Raw genomic sequence first — 16,225 nt, 5'->3', positions numbered from 1 at the left:
CTGACAGCCCTGGTGGAGTCTATGTGTAGCCTCAGAAGCACAGTGTGTGCCTTTCCTCCATGGTGCACATTTGTTAGGAGGAGTCTCATCTGTTTCATTTTGTCACCCCTGTGTTCTCTCCTTTGGGCTGCGTGTGATTGTGTGCATTGTTGGGATTTCTGAAGATCGTAAACGAAGTGCCAGTGCACCCACCTTAGGTATTGTACCCCTGCATGTCAACCTTCACCAGCGCTGTGCTCCAAACCTATCTAATCCCTGCTCTTGGCCTCTGTAATCTCTAGAGGGAGCTGGCAGCAATCAGAAAACGTAGTTCTCCATTCCAGATTGGTTTTTCCATTTTCTACAAAAAGTTTTCCATAGAACCTTTGCTTCCAAGCTTGACCACAGTTTTACCCAAGGCTGATGACACCTTGTGGGGAGACCTGAGAGGCCCCCAAAATGCCCTGCAGATGGCAGAGTCAAGGGTAGGAGTATCCTGGCATTGTCCATCCCAGCTCTCTAACCCCTGGTACACATATCATCACTCATTCACTTCCAATCCCTTTTCCATGTGTACCTTTCCCCCAGCCTTCAAAAAGAAATGTTTTTAGTCAGGTCGGAAGCTTTATAGAAGAACTGAGATGATAAGTATGGACTCAGTTACCTTAGGGAGCATTTCTCTGACATCTTACTGCTTTGAAGATGGAGACAGCATTTAGCAGTGACAGAAGAAACTTTACATGTTACCTGAGGAGTCACCTCAAAGTGATTTTAGGAGAGGAAGCTTTTTTTGTATGGCAGTGTTCAGTAGGGAGAGAAAAAAAAAGAGTCTTCAAAAGGAAAATATGATTCTCTTAAAATGAGGGTGAGCTAGGCAACATTTCCAGGGACACCAGTATCCATCTTGTCTGTAGGGTGTGAATGGGTAGGCTCCCTTGGTTTTCCCAGTGGGTATTGTCACCTCATATAGACATCCACATGTGTATTCATGTGGACCAGCAAAAGTGACATGCTCTCTTGTAGTCTTAAACATCTAGAATGAGCACTGGATACATAAAACAAGATGATCTATTTAGACAACTCTTTTCAAATAATCTGCTTCATCTTTCTTAGAATTGGATTATTGTTGCTTAGAGGCAATTGCTGCTTATTGTGTAACCTGTAATCACAGCCCTGCTTCCTAGAAAAGTCAACTTCTGCATCTTGTATATCCTGCTGAAACATTGTTCTTGTGATTTTTGTACAACTTTTACTTTCCTTTACTAAGTATAAAATCTCACATCAAAGAAATAGTAGCCCTTGTATCCACTAAGAGACAGTTAACAGAACTAAAATAGATCTGGCAGTGGCAAATATGAATGTTATTATTTTAAAGCAAAATAAATAGGTACTAACTTTATATCAAAAGGAAAATTTATGTATATCCAGTTTAAAATTTTCTCACTGCCCAAATCATAATAAATTGGGATAAATTTCTTTAAAAATTGCTGGGCTGGGTGCCATGGCTCATGCCAGTAATCCCAGCTACTCAGGAGGCTTAGACAGGAGGATTGCAAGTTTAAGACCAGCCTAAACAATTTAGTAAGACCCTGTCTCCTCAGTATTGGAGAGATAGGTAGTACTTGGTAACTGAGGTGATTAAATGCCAAAGGAAAAAAAAGGGATACAAAGAAAATGGAGTTTTAAATGGAGTAACAAAGAGAATATTAAATATAAGAGACTCTCAAGGAAGTTGGCTGGATTTGAGTACAAAATGTCTCTGGCACATTAAATTGGGAACATGTACAAATGTTCAGATAGTGAGATTGGGAGAAGAGACCAGGCCCAGAAATTTTATTCCACCTACTCTTAAATGATAAAACCATCACTTAGTGCCAAGCTTAAGCTGGGCATAGAGGCACACACCTCTAATCCTAGCTGCATGGGAGACCAAGGAAGGAGGATCTCAAGTTTGAGGCCAGCCTGAGCACTTAGTGAGACCCTATCTCAAAATAAAAAATGGGCTGGGAATGTGGCTCAGTGATAAGAGTGTTAGCTTAGCATGTGTGAGGCCCTGGGGTTTAATCTCAGGACTACACACACAAAAGTAAAAGCTATTTTTTAGTGCCAAGTTTCAAGTGGATGAGCTTGTCAAAAAGATCCTACAGAGGGAACTTCCAGTCTTAAAATGGAATAAGAGGAAAAGAAACCAGGAATGCATTGAGTGCAGTGGCACACACCTATGATTCCACCTGAGAAAGAAAGATAGCAAACTAGAGGTCAACTTCAGTAATTTAGAGAGACTGTGTCTCAAAAAAGGGGTTGGGATGTAGTTCAGTGATAGAGGAGTACCCCTGGGTGCAATCCCTAGTAGCAAAAAGAAAAAAAAAATGCTACAGCAAAGGAGATACTGTCAGATGATGATCTAGGAGTGTCAGGGCAGCAACAAAGAGAGAGAGTGCTTTTAAAGAGCGTGGGAGGTAGTCAACAGTGCCATGAAACTAACTGTAAGATTGGAGTTCAGATGAGTTGAAGAAAGTTTAGAAGTCCCACCTCACACTTTTAATCTCAATGCAATTGTGATTTTAAGTTAATCATCTTTATACTCAAGATAGTAAACTGTAGTGTAGAATATACATTTGTGTTACATTTTTCATATTTATCAAGCTCTCGATTAGTCACTGATTTATAGACCAACAGAAGAAGAATCCTTAACAGTTGCTAAAACCAAGATTGATTTCTAATCATGTTCATTCTGCATTTTAAAATTCACCAACTCTTCTCTTCTGTTCTTGGAATAGCTGAAACAGAAAAGGAGACAGTGGAGCACCTAGATCTGGCTGGGACATCTTCTCAGGCTAGAGATTCACAGGGAAACAGTCCTTTCCAGATATCTCCACCATCTCCAGATTCCAAAAAGAAATCCAGAGGTATCATGAGACTCTTTGGAAAGTAAGTGAAAGAGTGAATGAGTAAAGTGGAATTTGTCTTACTTGCTCAAGTGTAGGGATAATTGGAAATCTGGCTGAAAATGGGTATGAAATTTTTAAAGCTTTTATGTTCCTCTTATGGAAGGAAGATCGTGATTTGGGATTTATTAACTCAATGGGCTTTGGTTGAAGTTTAAGTATAGTTATATACATTACTACACTACAAGGAAGAATAGCTCAAATCTACGTACCAGTTAAAAATGTTCTGATTAGTTGGGCTCTGCAGTGCATCCTTGTAATCCCGGCTACTCAGGAGACTGAGGCAGGAGGACCATAAGTTTGAGACCAGTCTGGGCAACTTAATGAAACCCAGTCTCAGGCCAAGTGTGGTGACACGCGCCCATTATCCCAGTGGTGCTTATAATCCCAGCAGCCCGGAAGCCGAGGTAGGAGGATCACTAGTACATAGTCAGCCTCAGCAAAAGCTGGACACTAAGCAACTCAGTGAGGCCCTGTCTCTAAATAAAATACAGTAGGGTTGGGGATGTGGCTCGGTGGATGAGTGCCCCTGAGTTCAATCCCCAGTTCGGAAAAAAAAAAAAAAAAAAAAAACACCCAGTATCAGAATTTTTAAGAATAAAATAAAAGGAACTGGGGGTATAGCTAATCAGTAGGGTGCTCTTGGGTTCAATATCCAGTACTGCCAAGAAAATAAGTTGATTGACTTTAAAGTCTAAAGCTTCTTCAGTTCTAATATATGGCAATGTGGGGTTGTGTCTTCTTCAGACTTAGGAGAAGTCAATCAACTACATTCAACCCAGATGACATGGCTGAGCCTGAATTCAAAAGAGGAGGGACAAGGGCAACTGCAGGCCCCCGATTGGGTTGGTCTCGAGATTTGGGACAGTCTAACAGGTAAGTATAGCCAATGAATGAATGTTAGCATCTCTACCTAAGCATCAAGGCTCAGGGACACCTGCAGTATACTGTCACTAGGTTAAATTATTAAAAGTATAGCTTATCATCACACAGGGTTCGTCATCTTTACAGTGGTGTGGTTTGTCCATGATTGAGAGCTGGAGAGAAAATGAGGACTGGGTGAGTTAGGTAAGGAGCCAGAGCTAAAGTGTCAGCCACATCTGTATTACAGTGGTTCTTGGACATAAATTTTATATAATTATTGCTTCGGAAGTATTATGAAGAATAGCCATGGATAGCATAGTGCTTAAAAGTAGACTCTAGGGGCTGGTATACAACTTAGTAGTAGAGAGTGCTTGCCTAGCTTGTGTGAGACCCTAAGTTTGGCCTTCAGCCACACACTGTCCCCCTGCCCACACACACACACACACACACACAGAAGAGTAAGTTGAAACTTGGGTTTGGTTTCTGTCCTTACGCTTTCTACTAGCCAGATGATCATAAACAATGACTTCCATGCTGTGTACCTCTCAATTTTCTTGTCATAATAGTTAAGACCCATCACAAAAGGTGATTGTGAAGATTAAATGTTAATATGTTTTAAGTATCTGGCAAATAATAACCATTTAATAAATATTTGAGACTAGTGGAGTCTTTGAAAATACTTAAAGACAAATTCTATCACATTTCTTAGACTTATCAAGGCTATGTAATGTTTTATGTATTAAGACTCTTAAGAACTTTTATCACCCTTATCAAAGTGGAGAACTATTCTTCTGACCTTCTAAGCATGGAGAGGTGGGGTTGGCAAACACACAGTACAAGGTGTTGATACTAAATTTAAAACAGTCCCTCCCAACAGGCAGGTCATTGGACACAGATTTCAGCAAGGAGAAAACTCCCTTTGCCTTTTCCAAATACCTAGTGATCTCGTTTGCCATATGTTCTCTTTGAATACAATAAAGGACTTCCTTATGCATTAAAAAAAAAAAAATTCAAAGTCATGTTCATCTTTACTTTTTTTCCCTCCAAATAGGAACACTGTGTCTAAGTAAAAGCAAACAGAAATTTTATTTTGATTACTCTATTTTATACTCAATAGCAGCATATTGTCCTCTTCCCATAAATTATCATCAGGAAAAAAACCATAATTCTGTCAAAGTTAATTCCAGTTAGACTTGAGTTTTTTTTGTCCTAGTGTTTTCTGTTTGGGAATACAGTCTTAAAACAACATTGGTTGAAACTGGTTATAGTGACTTGTGTTGGTTCAACTTAGTGTTTTTCTATAGAACATATTCTTGCTAAATCACATTGAATCTTTTGCGGTTTTATTTAAAATGAAGACAGTGGTCTTAGAAGATAACTTTCAACTCTGGTACTACTTCCTTCTCCAAATACACATTAAAAATTAAATTTTTCATGGTCAACTGTGTATCGCCAGGGACTTTCCATATCTATTGAATGTAGAGTTGTTAAAAATTGATGATAAGCCACACAATTGTCTTTGAATTGTTTCTCATGCACTTGTTCATTTTCCTGCAGTGACTTGGATACACCATTTGCCAAATGGACCAAGGAGCAAGTTTGTAATTGGCTTGCAGAACAAGGTTTGGGATCCTACCTGAATTCTGGCAAGCACTGGATTGCGTCTGGTCAAACACTTTTGCAGGCTTCTCAGCAAGATCTAGAGAAGGTGACTGCTTCTCTATTTTATTTATAAAATACTAAGAGAAAGAGAATATAATTATATGGTAACTTTATACTCCAGGAAGGGGCATGGGTGGAGCCAGTGTTAGTAATCTTGAAAAGGTTTGAGTTTTCAGCCACTTTATACTTATTTCATTTCATGGACTTAAAAGGAAGGGCCTGGTCTTAATGATTCTTTGTGGAACAAAAAAGCCACTGGGAATTCTAAGGAAAAATAATTATATAGCTATACTAATAAACCTTAAGCTCATATGACTTAAAATCATTTTGTGGCTTTATCACATTGACTTATCTTTTCAACGTAATATATGCAATTCATCTTAACTTTATAAAAAGAAAAAATGTTCTGTGCCCCATTTATTTAAAATTTTACACAAAATACGAGCGAAGTTCCTATTATGCATGCCACAGTTGCTATCTTACAAAAAAATAAGTCACTGGGGAATGTCTAATATATCACGAAATTAATGGGGTCATCTTAGCTCTCTAACAACCTCTTATCCAGCAACATTACTAGCCTGAGTTAGTATGTTATTTAATGTAGATTGAATCCTTACTGTTAGCTTCATTTTGGAAGAATTTGCATCATTTTTCAGAGTCATAAGCCCACATAGTTAGAAATATAAGTTTAGTTATTTTTTATTGTTTTAGGAACTTGGAATCAAGCATTCACTTCATCGAAAGAAACTCCAGCTGGCACTGCAAGCTCTAGGATCCGAGGAAGAAACCAATCATGGGAAGCTGGATTTCAACTGGGTCACTAGTAAGAGGTTTTTATTTTAAATAAAATAATAAGTAAATAAATATCGCTGCCTTTTCTTTTTAATCACAAAAACAAGTGTTTTGTGACACTGTAATGATGCTGGTTTCTGTTCTTTAGGATGGTTGGATGATATTGGCCTCCCCCAGTATAAGACCCAATTTGATGAAGGACGGGTGGATGGTCGAATGCTACATTACATGACAGTTGTAAGTGATTTTTTGCTAGGGTTTGGAGGAGTTAAGACTTTTTTCCTTTGAAAAATATACAAATAGAGTAATCAAAATATAATGTTTTCCTAATGGATCCACCAGAGTATGAAGATGTCACTTTAACTTGAGTGAGGGGAAAATATTTCCTGTGACTAGAAATTGTAGGATTTGGCAATTGCAACTGCTCTGGGATTATCTGAAACCTCAATTTAAGCTAAGCAAAACTTAATTTAAACTAAGCTATCCAGAAAATAAATATATAATATATATATTTTCAACAAGATGAACATTGAAGTATCTACTTTGGATGAGTTTTATGGTTTATGAATTAAATCTCATAAAGAAATTTTTAAATTAAATGTGGAGTTCTGAAGCCCTGGAAGTTTCTAAGTTATGTATTCCTATATGCAGTGACTATTCAGCAGAGGCTTCCTTTTTGGCCTGACATCCACATAGGGACTTGCCTTCTCCCCTCCCTTCTCTTGGACATCTATTTCCTGAAACACTTCTGACTTCAGCCCAGTTCTGTGAGGGCAGGAGTTATCAGGGTAAACTCTGATTCACTCTGATTCCTTCTTTTACTGTATATTTGTAGCCTTACAGCCAATGAATAGAAAAACTCTTTCCTACTTTAAAAATAATGAGAGAACCTGTTGTGATGGTACTCAGATATAATCCTAGTAACTTGGTAGGCTGAGGTAGGAGGATTCCCAAGTTCAAGGATAGTCTTGCAACTTAGTGTCCCTCTTTCAATTTTTTAAGAAAGGAATGGGAATATAGCCAATGTTATAGCACCTCTGGGTTCAATCTCCAGTACCACAAAAAAATAAAGATTAAAATAAAATAAACAATAAAACAGTGGGGAAGATAAATTTCAGGACAATATTGTTCTAGATAGTATGATTAAAGTTGTAGTGAAGGTACTTTTATTTGAATACCATTTTCAGATGGTATTCTATAGATATCATATTTTTTACATAAGAGGAAAGAGTGACTAGCTAACTTGGGTAAGAGTCTTTTAATGTCTAAGAAATGTGGAGTTTGAGTCATGGCATTTGTTTTCTTCTCTTACCATTGAACTTTAACCCTTTTCTTAATGGCAATATCATGTGAGCCTACATGTGATAATACTAATGTGTGTAACATGTTGTATATTTGTTGTGTTACAGGTACTCTTCTAAGCATTTTACTCATGTTAGTATTTGATTTTCAATAACCCTTTGGGTTAATACTAATAATATCCCCATGATTTGGATGAGGAAACAGGAATCAAGAATTTGGATTAACTTAACCAAGTTTCCACAGTTAGAAAATGGTAGAAAGCCATAAAGCATTTAAACACAATCTGATTCCAGAGCTGTTTCTTAATAGTTTGCTGTTCTACCTGGAACAAATTCAGTGACTATTTACCTGTCTGTCTAGGTGTAAGTATCTTCCCCTGGGAATTGAGCAGATTAAGACTTAAAGTCACAAAAAGGATGTGCATAACTTTTGTGACCAGAAATATGTAAATTACCTTGAAAAATCCAATCCCATAAGTCCTAGGCCACAAAACATCTGCTTTAAATATGGTATCTTTGATTGGATCCTGAAACAGAAAAAGATCCTTAGTGGAAAAACTGGTGAGAATTATGAAATAAATATCTGAATAAGTCTATAGTTTAATTATTTATTGTCTATGTTAATTCCTCAGTTTTTATGATATTAAGATGTTAATATTAGGGGAAACTGGGTAAGAAGCATACATACAGAACCCAATAGTATCTAGCAACTCTTCTGTGCATCTAAAATTACTCCAAAATAAAGTTTTTTAAAATCCCAAATTAAAAAGAATCACAAAGTCTATTTTGATTTGAAAGGAAATGGTCTTTCTTATTTATTTATGTATTTATTATTGCTGTAGGTGGACACAATACCTTTATTTTATTTATTTCTATGAAGTGCTGAGGATTACACCCAGTGCCTCACAGGTGCTAGGCAAAGGCTCTACCACTAAGCTATAACCCCAGCCCCTGGTCTTTCCTTTTAAGACCCTTCAAAATATAAATATTTTCAAAAGTAACTAACATTTTATTTACATTGGAAACATTGTACATTAGATTTTTTAAAATCTGATATATTTTAATTAGATTAAAATAGCCAACAGTGAAATGTTTGGGCCATTCTGTACCTCAATTTTAAATTAATATATGTTAAATGCATTTTCTAATTTATCATAAGATCCTGTCTTTAAGAAATTAATCCAGAAAAAAAATTCAGGAAATGATTTTTACTCAGTTAGTAGTAGCCTTAAGGATTTAAATTGCTATCTAATATTTTTATTCTTAGAAGTATTCTATAGTAGATTCATTTTTTTTTCTTCTTTTTTCCTCTTATAAGAAATGTCTTGGGCTGGGGTTGTAGCTCAGTGGTAGAATGCTCCCATCACATGTGTGAAACCTGAGTTTGATCCTCAGCATCACATAAAAATAAATGAATAAAATAAAGGTATTGTGTCCAGCTACAACTAAAAAATAAATATTAAAAAAGAAAAAAAGAAATGTCTTATCAGTAAGGTGTGCCCAAAGTAGATGTTTTCCTTGTTTACTTTTTGGGTGTGTTTGGAGGTAGACTGGTACCCCAAATCACTATCTTCAGAAATTATTTGTTTTGGTGTGTTTGAAAAAGTTCCCAGTGGCTGCAGACTGGTAAAATGTTTTCCTTGAAAGAGTTGATAGGTCATATATGTTGATGCTTATAATTTCTTCATTTCTTTTCTCTTTTTCACTTTTACTAAAACCTTTGCATCAAGTGACATAGTATTTGCAAAATTGGTCATAATGTCTAATGAAAGCATAGTAATATAGAACTAGAAGACTCTTTTAAGGCCAGAGAATAGTGTAGCAAGTGCATTCTTCTGAGTTTCCCTAAAACTATCATGTGCTTTTTAGTTCAGAAAACCAAACCTTGAACATATTAGCTCTTAGCTGAAAGAAAAAAGAGAGGGCAGTTGGCAGATGCCTTTTATTGTACTTCTTAAGTCTCAACCTTACCTGCAGATAAAGTTGTGGTAACTAAGGAGGAAACAAAGAAATTCCTTTATTTGCAGTATGTGCAAATTATAACAGATAGAGCTGGAAATGTAGAGAACATGTTCAAGGCCCTGGGTCCAATCCTCAGTTCCAAATCAAAAAACAAATTATCTTTTATACTGTGACCCAGCGCTATTCTCTCTCCCTCCCTCCCTCCCTCCCTCCCTCCTTCCTTTGCCCCCCCCCTCTCTCTCTCATGTGAGAGTGAAAATTTTTTAGTGAAAGGAAGATACAGCTGATGAATTACTTTCACATTTTCCTGGATGACTTTTTACTTCATGTTGAGACAGTCTCAATTGGTCAGGGAGATGAAACACTTCTGATGATAAAATCATAATTAGAAATTGGCTCAGAGTTGATAGGCAAGATTTAACTGAAATAAAAACTCATTTTACATGTGTTTCATGCCTGTAGGAAAACTAATCCTAATATAAAACTCATAACAGAAAGCACATTATGTCATCATTGTCCACACTTAACTAAAAAGGCAAGTAAGTAACTTAACTGTGTATCATACTAGCACAATATTTTTTACTTCATGCAGACTGTTAATAAATTTAAATAATATGTTTTCTGTAGTTTCCTTAGAAAAATAGAACATATTTGGAATCAAATCTAAACTATTCATTTATGATATAAAAATGCAAATAGTAAATCATTCAAAAATAAAAATTTGACATTATTTTGTACATGATTAGTGTACTTTCCCTTGGAATGTCTTTTCTCCATTTTCTTTTGTAACAATACTCCAAATTATTTAAAAGTTTACTAAAGCACTTCATGGCTTTAACTCAAGTTCGTTATAAATGCCATTCTGCAGCTACCAAGATACCAACTACTGTGAAATGACATAATAGTTACATGTGCCCATTGGTTAGCACCTAATCCACGATAGAAGTGCATTCAGGACGCACCTTTTGGGAGAACTGATCTGGATTCATTTCATTGTACTTATTCCCTCCTGCATGTAGGATCTTGGTTATTTTAATCACTTGAGGAGGAATATTCAGCTAGTGCTTTTTAAACTCTGTTTTTCAGAGGCCTGAGATTCTGTTATCCTATCAGAGCATCTGAGAGAGAAGCAGTTGGTAGTCATCTTCCTTGGAAACATTAATCTGGGGTCTGGGAGAGAATTTTATTCAGAACAGAAAAAGGGGTTCTGTTACCAAATAAAAGCTTAGAAAGCACTGACAAGCTCATGGGGCATTTTTTTTTTTTAATTGATGGTTCTACTTCTTCAGTTTTCTGAGATTTCCATAAGAAAGTCTTCCTGTTATGAAGCCACAGTGAGACTCCCTTTGTTCTTTTTTTGCAGGATGACTTACTGTCTTTAAAGGTTGTGAGTGTGCTGCACCACCTCAGTATCAAAAGAGCCATTCAGGTCCTGAGAATCAATAACTTCGAACCAAACTGCCTACGAAGACGACCATCGGATGAGGTAGCACATCAAGGGAGGCTCAAGTAGGCACTTTACATGCATGTGCCTGAAGAGCTGGTCTCCTGAGAGCTTTTAATCCAGCCTCACTTACTTCTTGGGCTTTCTTTTCCTGTAACCCACCTTCCCGATCCCCCCCCCCCGCCCCCAACATGATGGTCCACTGTATAACCAAAGCCAAGATTTACTCATCATTTATGCTTTCTCCTTTTAATGGGTGTATTTTTCCTGCCTTCTTAATCCACAGAGTTAAATATCACTATGAAGACTTCCTTTTCCTTTTCTTATTAGTGTGTAAGAAAACTTGAAACGTTGTCATATAAATCCTTTAAAAGAGAATTCAAATTATCAAATACCTTTTATCTTTTATTTTAAAACTTTCATGGGATGTTAAGTGATGGTACTCAATGGGGCAGACTTTTTGGAGTTTTGTGGGTTTACTATTGAGGATCATGTTGTCCCAACATCTAAAGCTCATGGTAATTTTTTTGTTCTTACAGAATAGCATCACCCCATCTGAGGTTCAGCAATGGACCAATCATCGAGTGATGGAGTGGCTGCGCTCTGTGGATCTGGCAGAATATGCTCCCAATCTCAGAGGCAGTGGTGTCCATGGTGGGCTCATGGTAAAGCCCTGTTACTATTCAATTGACTTCTCATTTTGTTTCCTTTTAATCTAAGGAGTATGGTGTTACAGGTCAGGCATCTCCAATCTGAAATCTGAATTGCTCCCAAATCTGGAAACTTTTTGAATTTCCATACCACAAATGGAAAACTTACACCTGACCTCATGGTATGGGTTGCAAAGTGCAGATGTGCAAGTCCAAAACACTTCTGGTCCTAAGTATTTTGGATAAAGAATAACCTTTATCAGTTTACTTGTTCTAATCCTAAAGTCATCTTTCCCAACACTCCTGTACTATTTCTAGTGAGTTTTACTCTCAGGGTGTTTTTATTTATATTATAAAAATCTAGATCCGATTGAAATTCATTCTTCTTGTACTGTTCTCTTTCATGTTGAATACTTATCTTTCATATGATCATGATTTAAAACACTTGCAAAAAAAATAAATTATATCTTTGCACATACATGTTGCATAAGGAGTTAGCTTTCAGAGTCAGCACTCCAGAGAGGTACAAGTGCTGGTGTGGTTAATAAGGCCTGAAGCCTGGATTATAGGACCAGCCCCACCATTTCCTAACTCAGGCAAAACAAAGAAAAAATACATAAATTAAAAATTAAAGTCCCATAGCCTGTCTACCTCTCTGTACTGTTGAAAGGGTCATTGGAGATAACCCAAATGAAAGAGCTCTGCAAATTGTAAAGTACAATACAAAATGTAATAACTATCGTACTTTTTAATAATCTTAATTTTTCTTAAAATTTTTTTTAATTTTTCTTAATTAATCTACAGGTTCTAGAACCTCGTTTTAATGTAGAAACAATGGCACAGTTATTAAATATTCCACCAAATAAGACACTGTTGCGAAGACATTTGGCCACTCATTTTAATCTCCTAATCGGTGCTGAGGCCCAACATCAGAAGCGAGATGCCATGGAGTTACCAGATTATGTACTTTTAACAGCTACTGCCAAAGTGAAGGTTAGCTCAAGCTCACCTGAAGCAAAGACTCAGTTTCAGCTATTACCCAGTTACTCTATCTTCTGGGGTTTACTAACTTCTGTGGGTTGATGAGATATATATCTTAAAGGTATATGTGTGTGTGTGTGTGTGTGTGTGTGTGTGTGTGTGTGTGTGTGTGTGTATAAACAGACACACACGTGTGTATGTATAAACAGACACACACGTGTGTATGTATATACATGTGTGTGTCTATGTTTATATCTTTAAGAGTAATTTAGATAATGCATTCTTAAAGGTTTCTGTGTAAATTATTTTTTTTTATTAGCATTAACAATGATAAAGAGCATGATGTTGGTTGGCTTCTATCATCAATGTATTGCCAAAGAGTGGGAATTATTTTACCAGTCACTATCCTGATATGGCAGCAGAACAGGCATATAAAATAATGAAAGCTTTACCCAAAAGAAATTATAGTAAGGATCTTTGTTTGTTCGTTTGTTTGTTTGGTGCTCTTAGATTGAAAATCTTCACAAAATTGGTTTTATCCCTGAGAAATTCCATCATTGCACTAATCCTGCCTAAAAACATAAAGGTTTTTGACCAATTTTATCACAGTGATTGTCCAGCTCATGGTATGAATAAGATTAATCTTAGGCTTCATAACAAGGATTATTTATGATATTGATGTATTACTCATATGCCTAGGATGTATTTGCTACGCAAATTCAATCATCCAGTTGCTTTTCTCCATGAAAAGGGGTGAATAATTAAATAATACGTTATTCGTTCTTTGCCATATGAACTTTATCAAATTCCTTGGTCATTTTGTTTGCTTTTAAAGCCAAAGAAACTTACCTTCAGCAATTTTGGGAATCTGAGAAAAAAGAAACAGGAAGATGGAGAAGAATATGTTTGTCCAATGGAATTGGGACAGGTATCAGGAAGTGCCACTAAGAAGGGGTTTAAACCTGGTTTGGATATGCGCCTATATGATGAAGATGATTTAGATCGGTTAGAGCAGGTGGGTGCACCCAGCATTCAGATGCTAAATGGAATCTACACTGTTAACTACTAATCAAGGATGTTTTCTTTAAATGCCTAAAAAATATAATAAAATAACAATGAGTACTTAGAGATTGCTTATTACTTTGCTGATTCTATCCAAAACACCGAACATATTAATATTCTTGGTAATCTTAAGACATAGAATATTGTAATCCACATTTTAGACATAAGAAAGCTAAAGCACAGACAGCTAAGTAACCAGCTCAAGGTCTCTAGCCAACCAGGCTAGATCCAAAGCCTGTACAATTTACCTGTGTTGTACGTTTCTGTGTGAAGGAAATCTGTGCACTAGAACAAGTCAGGATTGGACAGGTCCTATGACATAGACTTTTCAGATTCAAGCTACGCACTGCATGTTTGCCCTCTAATCAGTAGTCCTTTGGTGCCATTGTAAGAATCATCAGACTAGATGTTCTAGTCCAGTGTTCCTTCTAATAATGATAAGAGATTATCATCAAAAATGTTATGTTGCTTCTACCCATTCCATACTATTTGTGTTATTTCTGCAACTTTTCTGTTTTTCTTCTACTTTTATTCATATTTCTGCTGTTTCCTTGAAATTATGAAAATGAGTATGTCATGTCATGATTTGTCCACAGATGGAAGATTCAGAAGGGACAGTGAGACAAATAGGGGCATTCTCTGAAGGCATCAACAATCTCACAGTAAGTCTGAAAAATGAATTGAAACCTAAAATAACCCCAAAGGATTGCATGTATATTGGAGAATGTGTAGTTCTGAGCTCAGAACTCAGAGTGTGAATCCCTATCTGCTTGTTTTTCAGCACATGTTGAAGGAAGATGACATGTTTAAAGATTTTGCTGCCCGCTCTCCCAGTGCCAGCATTACAGACGAAGATTCAAACGTTTGACCTGGATGAGCAGTAGGAGCCCTTTGTCTTTTTTCCACTTTATTTTTTAAATACTTACATTGTGTACTATAAGCAACAGATTGTATATTGTTTATCATTCCAACTTTTTCTCATTTAGAAGTGGAAATGGACAACAGGAGAATTGTGCCTATTCAGAATTTGCCACAAAAAATGAGACACTGGTGAATGAGAGTATAATTTTTGTTCCTCTATTTAATGTAAAAATCCATGATGTATTGTATTTAAAGTGTTGCACATCCCAGCATGGAGGATTTGGGGAGCAGTAACCAGGGTGTGAATGACTTTGACACATCATTGCTCACTGCAGCCATCTAAGCAGGACACTCTGTGCTCAGAGGCAGTGTATGGAATTTTGTGTGCCCACTGAATGCCAGGTACACCTCCACTTGCCTCTTATCTTATTTTTATATATTTTTCTAAATATATGTATATATATATAGTACATAGAAAATAGAACTTTTATTTTGTGACATAAGGAAGATGATGGCAAGATCACATTGAAAATAAAAACAAAATCAGATAAAAACAAAACATAGTGATCTAAATTTTCATGTTCCAGATGGTCCTTAAGAGATTTTTCTTTCTTCACAGCTGAACTTTTTAACAAAGTTTATCTTTCAGGCTAAATTAACATACATGAAATAGCCTTTTTTAATGGCACCACAGAATTGTAGAGCAATCTATTTTGATTTTAATCTTGGATCCATTTATCTTACAAGGAAGAACTCAAGGGACATTACTATACCATTAACTTGTATATATTCATAAACATTCACACAGACCCCTGTCAAAATCGGTAGAGATAATTTCTAAAGAAATCAAAAATAAAACAAAAACTTTATAGTGTTTTTTATTTTCTTCTTTGTTACATACATCATTACATCAAAGTACTAACAGTCTGCCTAGATAATGGTATGTTTCTCAGGCCATCAATAAATGGAGCTTCATTTCATTTCAATCAGATTCAAAAATTCTGAGGCTGCAAAACTAATTATATAATGGCTATTTCATTACATAAAATGTAGTTCCTGTTTTTCTATAACACAAAACTCAAATTTTCTTTATTTAAAAAAAAATAGTTGCAGCAAAACTGTACTATTCGTGTTTTTTATGGGGTATTAGAAAAAAATCTATTTTTCATTCAGTGCTACATATGCTTATGATGGTCAACTGTGGAAAGGATGGGTTTTCACAAGATGGAATGAGGTGGGCAGTTCAGTCAATGTGAGTGAACTTGTTTATAAACTCTATTTGAATATCAGTGGTGTTATATTTTATATTGTCAGCAAGTTATCAAGCTATTCATCAAGGAACTTATAACATAGATTACTATTTATTCATAACTGAAAGGATTTGATGCTATGGTGATTTCCTTTGAACTTTTTATCATTCATTACTTGGTAACTATATTGGACTCTTCCTGTATTTGGATTTTATTTTAATGTGAATATATGTCACCATTTGAAAAACTCAATTTGTTATTAGAAACTGGTTGAAAATACCAGAAGACTGTTAAAAAATGCCAAATTTTCTTTAAGATTAAAATTTTTTCAATGATATATTTTATTTGCAAAATATTATACACTGCTGGTATTACCATATGAGAGGAAATAAAGTCAATACTTAATTGCCTAATGCCTTTATTATCATTGTTTAATTTTTACCTGGTTCAAAATAACAGATGGGCTTGG

The 16,225-nt window shown here is 35.9% G+C and overlaps 1 protein-coding gene across 15 annotated transcripts in view; it reads left to right on the top strand.

Annotated features, from left to right (window-relative positions):
• The window catches only part of Ppfibp1 (PPFIB scaffold protein 1), a 234,677-nt gene extending 218,508 nt beyond the window's left edge, over positions 1-16,169 (top strand). For 9 of the 15 annotated variants that reach the window (XM_078015004.1, XM_078015003.1, XM_078015001.1 and 6 more), the window contains 12 exons: positions 165-197; positions 2,760-2,910; positions 3,675-3,803; positions 5,349-5,499; positions 6,165-6,276; positions 6,394-6,482; positions 10,872-10,994; positions 11,492-11,617; positions 12,407-12,595; positions 13,419-13,598; positions 14,242-14,307; positions 14,427-16,169. In XM_078015004.1, coding sequence (XP_077871130.1) covers positions 165-197; positions 2,760-2,910; positions 3,675-3,803; positions 5,349-5,499; positions 6,165-6,276; positions 6,394-6,482; positions 10,872-10,994; positions 11,492-11,617; positions 12,407-12,595; positions 13,419-13,598; positions 14,242-14,307; positions 14,427-14,513 — 1,436 coding nt within the window. In that variant the 3' untranslated portion in view covers positions 14,514-16,169. The remainder of the gene's footprint in view (positions 1-164; positions 198-2,759; positions 2,911-3,674; positions 3,804-5,348; positions 5,500-6,164; positions 6,277-6,393; positions 6,483-10,871; positions 10,995-11,491; positions 11,618-12,406; positions 12,596-13,418; positions 13,599-14,241; positions 14,308-14,426) is intronic. The other 6 variants (XM_078015012.1, XM_078015011.1, XM_078015010.1 and 3 more) reach the window with 1 other exon arrangement.
• The last annotated feature ends 56 nt before the right edge of the window (positions 16,170-16,225 follow it).

This window comes from Ictidomys tridecemlineatus, chromosome 6 (genome assembly GCF_052094955.1).
Source record: "Ictidomys tridecemlineatus isolate mIctTri1 chromosome 6, mIctTri1.hap1, whole genome shotgun sequence".
Taxonomy (NCBI): domain Eukaryota; kingdom Metazoa; phylum Chordata; class Mammalia; order Rodentia; family Sciuridae; genus Ictidomys; species Ictidomys tridecemlineatus.
The sequence above is the reverse complement of the archived record's forward strand: the minus strand, read 5'-3'. Positions and strand labels throughout refer to the sequence as shown.